The sequence below is a fragment of the Branchiostoma belcheri genome, unplaced genomic scaffold (assembly GCF_001625305.1).
Source record: "Branchiostoma belcheri isolate BF01 breed outbred unplaced genomic scaffold, Haploidv18h27 scaffold2, whole genome shotgun sequence".
Lineage (NCBI taxonomy): Eukaryota > Metazoa > Chordata > Leptocardii > Amphioxiformes > Branchiostomatidae > Branchiostoma > Branchiostoma belcheri.
This window is the reverse complement of record NW_017803490.1, coordinates 561,912-575,413: the sequence shown is the minus strand read 5'-3', so window position 1 is coordinate 575,413 and position 13,502 is coordinate 561,912. Positions and strand designations below refer to the sequence as shown.

General features: G+C 39.6%; 1 protein-coding gene across 1 annotated transcript; it reads left to right on the top strand.

The window, feature by feature from the left end:
- The first annotated feature begins 1,950 nt into the window (after window positions 1-1,950).
- LOC109468757 lies at window positions 1,951-10,369 on the top strand. The gene is made up of 11 exons (XM_019767085.1): window positions 1,951-2,136; window positions 2,360-2,494; window positions 2,981-3,125; window positions 3,736-3,823; window positions 4,294-4,371; window positions 4,867-5,012; window positions 5,565-5,644; window positions 7,713-7,788; window positions 8,422-8,511; window positions 9,233-9,381; window positions 10,188-10,369. Exons 1-11 carry the CDS (start codon window positions 1,969-1,971, stop codon window positions 10,323-10,325), a joined length of 1,293 nt encoding a protein of 430 aa, XP_019622644.1. The 5' UTR covers window positions 1,951-1,968; the 3' UTR covers window positions 10,326-10,369.
- Window positions 10,370-13,502: the final 3,133 nt, after the last annotated feature.

The window sequence follows — 13,502 nt, the reverse complement described above, 5'->3', positions numbered from 1 at the left end:
AGGTTTGGGTTAGTTTGGGCGTGTTTTTAGACTCTGCCTTGGAGAGTAGCAATGGTCCATTTGCTAGAGTGGCGATTTGGAATAGTCCACTTTTGCACACGGATAGGAGAGGGAAGAGAAATATAGGAAATGCTGGCTTCGTATAGTCACATTGAGCGTTATCTGCATAATTTCTACATGTCAAACTAGAGGTCAGAGATCTCATGTCTTCGTCAGAGGTACATCGTTCTTGAGAAATTAACATGTTCTTCACTCTTTTTAATAATCAATTTGGTCTAAAGAACAAAAGAATCTCTGTACTATTTTTATGGTACAGAACACCCTGAAACGGTTTGCCGCAGATTATACAGATGCGTCGTCACCCGTGTTAGCCCCCCCCCCCACGTTATTTGAGTTTGGACTGTTACTGAAAAAAAACGTTCAAGAAATTCTTACTGTGTTGAAAGTGTCACGACAGCACCGCAAAATATAATAAGAGAAGATGTTATAAAGGAAAGAATCAGAACAGGTGACTACTGCTGTTTTGTTAATTTAGCTGTATGACAAATAGAAGACCTGTTTCTTGTGTTCTTTGTGTCCTAACATTTGTACTTCTACAGTTAGTATATTCCAAATCTAGGCATCTCATTTTTCGGCCCTTCGTGTTTTTATTGCGCGCTTGCCTCAAATTTAAGGTAATTAGATTTAAGGTCTCCAGTGGAGGTCATCCATAGCAATTACTTGGTGTGGCCGAAGAAAATAACCTGACATATGTCCAACCTATCCTCCCCCTGCTGAAGTTATAGCACAATCCCTCAATGTAACGTCATTTGATCCCATCCCATTATGGGGTTCCCCCGCTATATCCAGCTGTCGGCTGTCTCCAAGCAGATGTAGGTGGGGGATTTCTAAACACAAAAGGTCCTATTACGGGGACATAACGACCTCCACGACTCTCATCTTTGAACTCAATCTTGGAGACCACGACAGTAACATGCCTATCAAATTTCATTAACTTCCATCCACACATTCAAAAGTTATCCTGCTCACAAGAAAAATTAACAAAATGCCCCCTGTAGTCACAACGAAACCCCCTACGAAGCTCAGTAACGAACTTAACCTTGGTCCCGACAATAGTAAGCACCACACCAAGAATTATAATCAACATTTCACAAATACTTGAGTTATCTTGCTAACAAGCCACAAAACAAAAGGTGCACTAACATGACGCACGGACCCCCCACGAAGCCGAAACTTGTACTTGACTTTGGCCTTAACAGCGGTAATCTGCCTGCCAAAAATCATGGACGTCGAATCATGCCTTCCAGAGTTATATCGCAAAATCCGCAGTTCCCCAAACTCCGGCGAGACAATTTCATAGTCCTTCTGACGAAGACAATTATTGGGCAAACAGAAGGATTTCCCAAAACAAACAAAACAAGAATTTCAGCCCAAATTCACCAAACTGGCCAAATGAAACCACCTTAACCCTTCCATACATTGCAAAATCTGTGCTGCAAAATGAAGAAAACATAATTTTGCCATTGGGCATCGTCAAGTGTCGGCCTCCATGTTATGCGGCCACATTTTTGCCCATACAACATTGCAAGGTTGCCAACATGCAATTTTGTATATGTGTAAGAAACAGGAGGACCCAGTAAAAACCTTCTGCTCCCGCGGGCCGGGGTTCGAACCCACGACCTCCTGGGCACCAGAGCTTCATAACCAGGTGCTCTAACTGCTCGGCCGAAAAGGTCTAGACCCATCGGCCGGCTCAGTTGGTAGCACTTATAACCCCCCAATGTTACATATGCCATGGGTTTAGGTCTAGACTTACGAGTCCGGAACTGAACCTAAACCTCTGGACTTGAATCCAGACCTGAACCTAAATGTGGGTTTAGATATACAGCACTACCCAGATGTATGAAATCTTAAATTTCTTCTTGTTTTGTATCTGGCATGTGTAGGTTACAGTGAACAGGCATCACCATGCGGCTGACCTGTAGATGTCTGAATGTCTCAGTGGAGATTCGGGAGTCCCAACTTGAAACCGCCGACGTCTCAGAGCCCCAGATGTCACCCCCACATGTACACACCGACCTCTTCACACCAGGGGAGGCTGCACAGGCAACACTGGGACTAGAGGGGGTCACTGTGGTAAGTAGGATACTACCGGTATACAGTCAAACCTGCCAAGGTGACCACCTCTTCAAACTGGCCACCTGGCTTTTTCTCGGTCCCCAAATTTTTTCCCATTGACAAAAGAATTAAGCAACCTGTTCAAGGTGACCACCTGGCCAATGTGACCATGACCACCACATATATAATGTCCTTCATTGCTGTTACATGTAACGTTATATCACATATTTTTGACTTGTAGAAATACCCATGTTTAACTGAGGAGACAACATCAGGTGAATGGAAGGTGCAGCAGTGTCTGAACTGTGGACTGAAGACTCATGCCTGTAGGGAGGACAAGAGCACTGGGGCTGTTCTAGTCAATAGGAAGATGCAGGTGAGGAATGAAAGCCTCATTAAGTTGTCCCAAGTATGCAAATAAGATAGACATGACTGCGTAAATTATCATGCCACTTCATTGAGGAGGACTCTGTAGTTGTCTATAGTCTCCACCAGACTCCTTTGCAGGCTGAATAAAAAGTAGAAATCGGCCTAGAATGGACTGTAACTGGCCAGGGGAGTTAGCTGGCCATAGATGGTCAAATTTGCTGTCCAATTTTTCTTTCTTTCTTTCTTTCTTTCTTTCTTTCTTTCTTTCTTTCTTTCTTTCTTTCTTTCTTTCTTTCTTTCTTTCTCTCTCTTTCTCTCTCTTTCTCTCTCTTTCTTTATTTCCATCTTTCTTTTTCTATCTTTCTTTCTCTTTCTCTCTCTCTCTTTCTCTCTCTCTCTCTCTCTCTCTTTCTCTCTTTCTCTCTCTCTTTCTTTCTTCCTTCCTTCCTTCCTTCTTTCTTTCTTTTTCATGACAAAATCTTTTGTTTTGCAGACATCCTCGACACCTCCCACAGCAGGTGACCAGGCTGCAGACGTTTCACCTGCCTTTCAGCTGGTTCTATCAGGTGCTGACTGGGAGGACTTGCACACAACTGAGTCAGATGGAATGTCCAAACCCACCCCTTCAGAAGTCTTAGGTAAAACTCAACTTAAACTCGTAAATAATTTCATCAGGTTGGTAAATGAATGAATAGCAAAGTTCTTTGATCACAACCATTTATTTTTTATGAGCCAACGTTTTAATGACCTTCTGTCATCTTCATCAGGGCAATTCCGACTGGTTTGCTGTGCACTGACGCTAGATGTTACTTGATGCATAGTGCACTAAAGGTGTTACATGGTTCACAGTGCACTGTTACTTGGTTCTTGGTTACTGGTCACTGTTAGTACTTGGTTACTTGGTAAAAACTAGCTTAAGTGCACTGTGAACCAAGTAACAGTGCACTGTGAACTATGTAACACCTGTAGTGCACTATCAAGTAACATCTAGTGTCAGTGCACAGTAAACCAGTCAGAATTGCCCTGATGAAGATCATCGAAACGTCGGCTCGTAAAAAATACATGATTGTGATCAAAGAACTTTGCTATTCAACTTAAACTGAAGGGAATATGACACCTATACAACTGCATTTCTTGTACCCAAGTGTACAGTTAATACAAACAACATTTGTAGATCAATTTCTTTGAGCTGTTTCATTTTAAGATTCTGATACATTTGAAGTGATGGTGTTTGTTTCTGTTGTTCAGACAGTTGTTCTGTAGACCGGCAGGAAGTTCATCGGAGGCTTTCTCAGTACCTTCAGCAACAGAAGGCAAGGATGGAAGAGGTCATCAGGTTAGTCAAACTGTTTACTCATACTCTGTAAGTGTAAAAAAGTGTATGGATGTGTGGATGGTGTTCAGCACCAAGGACAGGCATGTTCACCTGTGTGTGGATCAAGGACAGGCATGTTCACCTGTGTGTCGACAGTGTTCAGCACCAAGGACAGGCATGTTTACCTGTGTGTGGACAGTGTTCAGCACCAAGGACAGGCATGTTTACCTGTGTGTGGATGGTGTTCAGCACCAAGGACAGGCGTGTTTACCTGTGTGTGGATAGTGTTCAGCACCAAGGACAGGCATGTTCACCTGTGTGTGGATAGTGTTCAGCACCATGGACAGGCATGTTTACCTGTGTGTGGATGGTGTTCATACGTTGTTCAACACCACAGACAGATGTGTTAAAATGTGTGTGCTAGTTCAGTGCAAAGAACAGGGTGTTTACATGTGTTTATTAATAAATAAATGCTATGTTCTGTCAACTAGGCGGGTAACTGAAGAGCAACAAAGACTCTATGAAGAGTTGGAAAGAAGAGCAGTGGAGGATGAAACTCGGCTTCTCCGGTAGGCCTGGATTTGACACTTTTATACTTTGTAAGGCCACACTAATTTAATTTGTTGGTTCTCAGATTTTTTCAGAAAAGATATGTGGGTACATGTAAAAGTGACAGGGTGAAAAAAACAGGTCTAGCCATCCTATTATAGCCCCAAATGCTACAATAGGAGCCATGAAGTCAACACAAAAGGCTTGGTTATTATTTAAACAATGGATTTTGAACTGTTAATCAAACCACTGTATTGATAGAAGGAAAAACTGTAGGAACTAGGAAGAAAATGACTTTCCTCAACTGTTGGTTGCAAAATATTAGCATTTTTAGTTGATTCAGAACCAGAACCTTTTTTTTTGCAAATCAACAAAAAAAAATGAAGAGGCGAATCAGAGAACCAACACATTAAATTGGTGTGGCCTAATGGTGCATGTTGTTTTTGTGTGTTTGTGTGGCCTAATGGTGCAGTCTTTTGAAAAATGTTACAAATGTCTCAATTATTGTCTTTTAGCATCCTGCATGCTGTTGGTCAGAGAAAGCTTGAAGCCCGGCTGACAGCCACAGCCGTGCAGCCAGAGTCTGGCCCAGACCTGCCTCCCAAAGAGCCTGAGAGCCAGACTACTGCTGAGCCTAGCACACAGAAGGTAGCACCTTCTGGTGAGTAATTATGTAGATATTACTTAGGTTTGAAAAGAAAAAGAAAAAAAAGGATAATCCCTACCTACCAACCCTAATTTTTCAGGACTGAAACAGGAAACACTTTTTTTTCCCTAGGCCTTGTTGTGTGAAGATGTGATGTGTGTGTGATAGACTTGTTAATGACTGAAAGAGTCAAATGTTGACAATATAATCACTTTATTGCTCATTCCTTTCCCAAATGTACAAAATGTACATCAGCAGGGGGGAGTACAACTGCATCCTCCTGAATTGGGCACAATTTGTCATATTTTTACACATCAATATTAAGAAACAGTATATCTAAATAAAGTATATACAAAGACACATACAAAGTTATTAAAATATACACAATGTTGCTTTGGGTCTAGTTATGCAAGGTACAGTGTAGATTGAAAACCCAAAAGGTGAGTTGTTTGTTAAAAAATAAAGTCTAATGGCGAAATACAGGAGAGACTGTTGCAGTCATTTGGTTCTTGCAAAGGGAAATGTGACATTATGACCATTCCTCAGTGACAATATTTTTATCTACAGAAACCAGTGCTCAGAAGACCACTGTCAAGCCCCACAGGCCTCCAGTGTTTAAAGTCCCTGGTGCAGTCAGGAAACCACAGGTACAGTGTATGTTATATATGTCTCTGTCCTTTTTCTATTTTAAGGAGGGCAGTGTCATGAAATAAAGCGTGTACTTATTACCAAGACTTAGGCCACACCAATTTAATTTCTTGGTTAACGGATTTTTCAAGAAAAAAAATGGAGCGGGCGGGCGAAAAAAAAATAAAAATAAAAATTTGAGACCACCTGCCATACAGCCATGTAGTAAGCAATCCATTAAGTTAAGTTACAAAATGATATAAGGCATTATATTGGACACTTATTGAACTGAAAGGACCATTACTACATGAGCAACTTCTTTTACATCCCTTTACAATTATTCGTATTATTTTGCAAGATACACATCTTTACTGTACGAACAACAAACTGTCAGTTGACAAGACTCCGATCCAACTGGTTTCACTTTTATTCATCTTTCAAAGTTCCAAAGAGTGGTTGAAATCAGGGAGCTCTGTTCAGATCCCATTGTTTTCTTAGAGTTGAGGGAACACAGCTTACCACTGGGCTGGGCATTCTATTGTGTCTGGCTGATATGGAAGTTATTTAGAGCTTGAAATTTACAATATCCTAAATATATGTTTTAGACAAATTTCCAGGAATGTTTAAAAGTTATTGTCAAAAGAATTTTATTTCTTTTTTTATCTTTCCCCAATTCCCAAATACTACCGGTAGTATCCATTTTATATTTCCCATTATACACTTTAGGTATGCTACAGCTACATTATACATAGCCAAAATTCAAACAAATAGCCACATTGACACACTCTTCAAGTTGCCACAAATTCAATGGTCTAGGGTTTCACTATAAAGTCATTGATGTATGGGGATTTTTTATTTGTAGGGGGAACCATTTTATTCAAAAATTTAGATATAATAATTAATGCATTATTTGCAATTGTACTCCTGTTTATAGGTATCTAAATAAGATGTGACATTGTTAGAATGCCACAAGCACATGTAGTATTTTTCACAGAGTAACTTCTATAATTAAAAGGACCTGTTTCCCCCTACTCGAAGTGGACTCTTCCGACCGTGAGAAAAAGTTGCTTTAGTGAATGGACATACGTGCATGTGCATGGAGGACTTTTTACTTTGCCAAATTCCCATGTTTGTGGTAGGATTTTGTACTTTTTGAGAGTAATACAGTTTGTGATGCCAGAATACATTGTTATGTCGTGTTATTTTTACATATTCCCTGGAAAATAGATCGTTTTGAAGGTGTGTGAATGTGCCGCCCAGGCCGAGTTTATACGTTGGGCCGATCACTTTTAACGCCCTTTACTAGCACGTTTGCGACACAATACGTGTTTCAAAATATAATATATATCTTAAAGGGAGATGATATGTTGTTACAGGCACGATGACTCAGTAAATCTGCCGTACGTTTGTCGTCAGTGAAGTTTTGTCCCATGAATGGTGACAAAAATGATGACATGTGCAAAGGGGGTGGGGGGCGAGTTCTATATCAAAAGAATTTGACGAACTTTTGAAGAGGCAACCTAGCTTTCCAAACAAATTGCACTCAGAAAAATGTTTCTGCCTTAAAGCAATGTATTTTTAATGCTGTTAACTATGCCCAAATTTTGAAAAATTACAACGTACCGGGTGGATTTTGGGGCCCCCAATTCGGGACCCGAGAGTATGGATTTTTGTTCTGTTTTTATTTTTATTTCATTTTGGCAAAAAACGAAGCGGCGAATCCGTTAACCAAGGAAATAAATTGGTGTGGCCTTAGTCTCCAACATGAATATATATACAGTGTATGTACCAGTATCAGCAGTTAAGTGCCTAATCTCCAACACGCAATGTATGTAGTATCCTGCTCTACAATGTGTAACGTAAATTCAAAAAATTGCATTGTGTATTCGAAGGCCTTACACTGGGTATTTCAAGGCTTTCTCAAAAATAGCTTTAAGACCGGGATACCTAAAATGTGCATTCCTCAGGAATTACAAACATGCAATACTAGATCTCTTTAGATTCAAGGCTTTTTTTAAAAGTGGCAATAGCCTTTACATGTACATGTCTAGTCCCAAACATTTACATGTATGTTGTTGTTCTTTACAGGTCAGACGTAGTAAACCCACTCCTGACTATGCAGAGCGGCTATCCTGGGCTTCCAGTACAAACACAGATGCAGACAGTAAGATTCAGCCTTGATTTTGATTATGGGATACTACTAATTTTTTTTTTCTGCACGGTTAGGGTAACGTTTCTTTGGTGTGGTTGAAATTCAATATTTTGAACTAAATTTGCAGTCTCAACAGCAATGTAATGTTCTTAAAAACACTAATTTTGAAAGACATACATGTATACATATTCTATTAAAAAAGAAAGCAGTATTCTTAAACCATGTAGTACATGTACATTCTTAAACCATGTAGTACCATCTGCACATATGCCTCTGCATGAAACATAGTTGATATGTTATCATGAAAGTTTATCTGTGTTGGTAGTTACATGTTTCAAGTTAAAACTTAAGATCCAACACAAAAAATCCTCTCACCTAGAGCTTTCGACCAGTCACTTTGATCTTCCTCAGTAGACTGACCCAGTGAAGCTTGTCACGTGGCTTCTTTGAAGTGTGACGCCAACACTTGGCCCTGATGTATATGGCTTCCTTCACCCCTCTCAAGAAATAGACTAAGTCTTGTTCAGGGTCTAAAATCCTTACAGTGTCGAAAGCTCTAGGTGAGAGAACTTCTTTGTGTTGGACCAAAAGTTTTAACTTTAAACATAGTTGAAATGTTATTAACCCTTTATTTGTGTTGTACAGTATTGTTTGAAGTGGATGACATCACACCACAGCCTACAGCACCAGTGGAAATGACCAGAGCTGCAGCTGGTACATCTCTGAGAATGGATGGTAAGTCTGTTGACTTAGAATCTAAAGGTTCCGGGTTCAAATCCCTTGCAATCTCTTGGGAAGGTACTTGACATCTATTTTCTCACTCCACTCAGGTGAAAATGAGTACCCCCAGCTTTGGTTAGAGATTGGGATGTAAAGACAGAGGTTATAAAATCCTCGAGCTTATAAAATCCTACTTCACTTATTGAAAGAGTAGGGGTCATTCCTTGTGTGAGTGAATCTTACAGACTGGTCTTACGCGTATTGTACTTACACTTTACAGACTGGTGTTTTATGTCTAAAGGTGGTTTACTAGTTATACAAAGAATGGGATGTTCTTTCTTGTGTTTTTGACGACGTCTCGGGAGGAGCCTAATGGAACAGTATTGTGTGCAGTTTGCAAGAATTCTAGGATGGTACAGGTATTTTGTCCACAGGAATGGAATAATCCACAGGCATGTCTCTGACCCACATCTATGCCCACATTCCTGGAAACCCTTGGGAAGACCTCTCTGCCCCGGATGGCCCTACTTTCTGTGACCCCGGGGCTCGTTCACTATACACTCAGGGGAGGAATGCACTGTATCTGTCTAGACTTAACAGGTACGAAGTCTTCCTCAAAATCATGAAATGATGGCAGTGCCATGCAAACAATAACCCTAACAGCAGCCACCGTTGCCATGGCAATGTATGTTTTCATTCCCAGTCTTGTTGACAAGTCTGTCTTGTTTCCTTCCAGTGGAAGACTCCTACCCGACCGTGTCTGAACTGTCGTCAGTCCCTGAGCTGGAACACAAGCTGTACGCCTCGTCCCTGCCTGTAGACATGCCCTTCATGACGCGAGCCAGGATAGCTCACGTACAGGAGGAGGACACAACAGGCTTCTCGGTAAGGCCATACTAATTCAATTTGTTGGTTCTCGGATTTGTTCAGAAATAATTTGAAGCGACAGAGCGGAAAAAAAAATTAAGAACAGGTCTAGGCATTCTATTATAGCCCCAAATGCTAGGAGCCATGAAGTTAACACAAAAGGCTGGGTTGATATTTGAACAATGAATTTTTAACTGTTAATGAAACCACTGCATTTATAGACGGAAAAACTGTAACAACTAGGAAGAAAAGGACTTTCCTCAACTGTTGGGGGCAAAATATGAACATGTTTGAGTTGATTCAGGACCAGAATCTTTTTTTTTTTGCAAATCAGAAAAAAATGAAGAGGCAAACCAACAAATTCAATTGGTGTGGCCTAACAGATCCATTTCAATTTTTTGCAATATGTGGTTTGTAACGTTATAGTGGTAACGCTATACTGATGCTGTAACGTTACAAACCACATGTTCCATGTTAAAAAGAACACAAATACACAGATTCTCTATTTGCTGTCAGACCCATAGTAATTTAATTAATGTTGAGCATAAAATGCCCCTTCACCTCAAAACACACTGAAAAACAAGCTGTTTAACGTCACCAGGATCATTCCGATGCCTTCCTGTCCTATGCAAATGAGGTTTACCACCCAGGATTTGCAATGCATCCTGGGGATGGGAAACTCATGAATAACTAAATTTATATATAGGTTGGTGTCTTATATCACTTGGGAGTATGCGCGATCTGCATTAGAAATCACCTCATTTGCATGTTTGTGAGATTTCAATGGTACCCTGACCTGATGATCTTTGTTATGTTGATTGCAGAGCTCCATACAAGACCCAGAACAGATGGTGGCCAGTATGAAGGCTCTGGCTATGAGCATACAGGAGGACGGGACTCAGATGTTTGGGGACCTGCCCAGGCCTCGCGTCAACACAGGAGATCTACTGGCACGATGGTGAAATATAACCTACTCCCAGAAACCATGGATCAGTGAATTCCGTGGTCATGGATCGCTGAGTTCCAAATTGGTCATAGTTCAATGAAATCCACTGTCATGGATCCATATACTAGTAGATAAATTCAAGGGCCATGGATCAATGAATTGATCATGAATTGATCATGAATTGATGAATTCCATGGCCATGGATCAGTACTGTGGATTTCATGACCATGGATCAACAAATTCCACGACAATGGCTCAATGAATTCCACGGCCATGGATTGATGAATTCCATGACCATGGATCATTGAATTCCATGGCCGTGGGTCGCTGAGTTCCAAATTGGTCATAGGTCAATGAATTCCTTGGCCATGGATCGGTGAATTCCATGGCCGTGGATCGCTGAGTTCCAAATTGGTCATAGATCAATGAATTCCGCAGTCATGGATACATAATATAGATGAATTCAAGGGCCATGGATTTCAAATTGGCCATAGATCAGTGAATTCCATGGCCATGGATCATTGAATTCCATGATCCATGGATCAATGAATTCCACAGTCATGAATTGTTGAATTCCATGGCCATGGATATTGAATTCTGAATTGACTTCAATGACTTCCATGGACTTAGATCGATGAATTCAACCATCATGGATCGGTAAATTCCACGGTCATGGAATTCATAATTTTAGTGGTGAATTTCCTGGTTTAACCATCTTCGTAGGTCATGAATTTCATGACTAATTTTGGTAAAGTCTATGGTTGTACATGTACGCTACCTTTAAGTTAGTAAAATGTAGCCAAGTCTAACCACTTAAAAGTGATAAAAAAAACTCAGCCATGGAATTTACCAATCCACGGTCTCTGGACATGAAAAAAATTGGACCTAGTTTATAGTTGTGTGCTTTTGTTCAAATGTGCAATCAAAAGTCATGGAATGTTTTTAATATTACACTTGAGCCATTAGTGAAACTAATAGATAAAGTTGTAGACTATAGAAACTTTAGTAAGTAAACCACATTAAAGTCACTTAAGCTGTGGAAAAGATTTGAAATCCATGTATTTTTGACCCACTGTTTTGTACTCTGGCAGGATTTAATGTTTCGGGTTAGACATCAGTGCATTCATACTCTTTTTGTGGGTGCATTTGTCTGTAAATTGTATACATTAGGCCACACCAATTTAATTTGTTCGTTCTCAGCGACAGGGCAAATGAAATAAAAATAAAAACAGGTCTAGGCATCCTATTATAGCCCCAAATGCTACAATAAAAGCCATGAAGTCAACACAAAAGGCTGGGTTAAAATCTAAACAATGAATTTTGAACTTTCAAATCAAACCACTGCATTGATAGATAGAAAAACTGTAACAATTAGGAAGAAAAGGACTTTCCTCAACTGTTGGGGGCAAAATATGAGCATTTTTGAGCAAAATATTTTTTTTGAATCAGAAAAAAATGAAGAGGCGAATCCGAGAACCAACAAATTAAATTGGTGTGGCTTTATGTTCTACAAATGAAACAAGAAGTTGAAAATCTCATACGACTACCGCCGTGAAATATTGTGAGTTCTTGTTCTACTCATTTTTGTGAATTTCTAGCTGATTTTTTTTAGTCCACGTTTGCGTGGAAGGGAGATGGACTGAAATATGCTGTATTTGCTCCCAAGCAAATGTTGGCCTTTCTAGTTTTCTGATGCATTTTCTCACTGGCTCCAGCATGTAGCAGAGAATTAAGGATAGGATATGAGATAACCTTTTGTGGAACCTTTGACCTAACTTCCTGTCTATGTCCCCAATGTGCTTAGCATGTGGAAATAACTATGGAAAAACAGCCAAACACAAAGTCTATACATGGCAGTAATAAAAGGAATCTGTGTAATTATAAGAGTTAGTACTACTAGTTAGAATACAGTGGCAAAGGGGGTATTCAGTAAGGCCACAGCAAGTAATTTTTATGGATAACATCAGCTTGCGCATTAATTTTCACCTGATTTTGGAATAAAAAACGAGAAATTTTGTTGCCTTCTGACAGTGGTCAACATGCCGAAAATAGGCAAAGATGTCTGTTGCCATGCCGGAACGTGGATGGCAGATAACTATGAAGAGAGGAGACAAGACAAGGCTCTGATTTAATGTTTTGTTTCTTACTTTGATGCAGTGATATGTGATGTTCCCACTGTATCAAAACCATTTGTACAATGATTGAGTCAAAATTTGAAAATGTAGGAACCTTGTTTTTTCGGCCCGCCTTGTTTTTTTTTGCCCGCTCGCATTAGATTTGGAGTCTGCGGAGGATGTCATCCATAAAATTTACTTGCTGTGGCCTAATTAGTAAAGCACTGTATTGAAAACACAAGTTAAAACAACTTTAGTCATGCATTTTCAATTCATAGATAATGTTAATATACATAATTTTGAAATTGAATGAGTGCCAACTGGCTAGATATGAAAAATACAAAAAAAAATGTTTAATGTTGTAGATTTTTTAATAAACTGAAAAACTAGCAATCAGGATCAAGATTATGTCATATGACTGTGATGTTCATTGTCTTCTGTAGCTGAATCTCTCCGATGGTTAGAAGCAAATTTAGGCCATAGTTTTTTACTACCATGCCATTACATGTAAAACTATCTATGAGGCCTAATTTCTTGGTTAACGGATTCGCCGCTTCATTTTTTTCTGATTTGCAAATAAAAATAAAAATTCAGAATCAACTGCAAAATGCTCATATTTTGCCCTGAACAGTTGAAAACAGTCCTTTTCTTCCTAGTTGTTACAGTTATTCCATCTTTCAATGCAATGGTGTCATTAAAAGTTCAAAATTCATTGTTTAAATTTTGACCCTGCCTGGTGTGTTGACTTCATGGCTCCTATCGTACCATTTTGGGCCATAATAGGATGCCTAGGCCTGTTTTTATTTTTTTTTTCGCCCGCCCGCTCTATTATTTTTGTAGAAAAATCTGTTAACCAAGAAATTAAATTGGTGTGGCCTGAGTAAGACTTGACAAGTATTTCTCAGAATACAACATTTAGGAGGGATTGATGCCAATTCTGGGGTGAAAAGTGCTATGATTTCCAAAGAAAATGATTTTACCGGTACCTTTAGTATTGTCAACTTCTGACTGCTATCTCCAATGTGGGATGAATTGCATGCATTGTATAGACCATAGAATTATCATTCTTGTTGATCTTG

What these genes read in the sequence shown, in the direction of transcription:
- LOC109468757 (XM_019767085.1), top strand. Translation starts at nt 1,969, where the DNA reads ATGCGGCTGACCTGTAGATGTCTGAATGTCTCAGTGGAGATTCGGGAG. An exon ending in GATGAAACTCGGCTTCTCCG is followed by an intron (nt 4,372 to 4,866) that starts GTAGGCCTGGAT and finishes ATTGTCTTTTAG; the next exon opens with CATCCTGCATGCTGTTGGTC. An exon ending in TACAAACACAGATGCAGACA is followed by an intron (nt 7,789 to 8,421) that starts GTAAGATTCAGC and finishes TGTGTTGTACAG; the next exon opens with TATTGTTTGAAGTGGATGAC.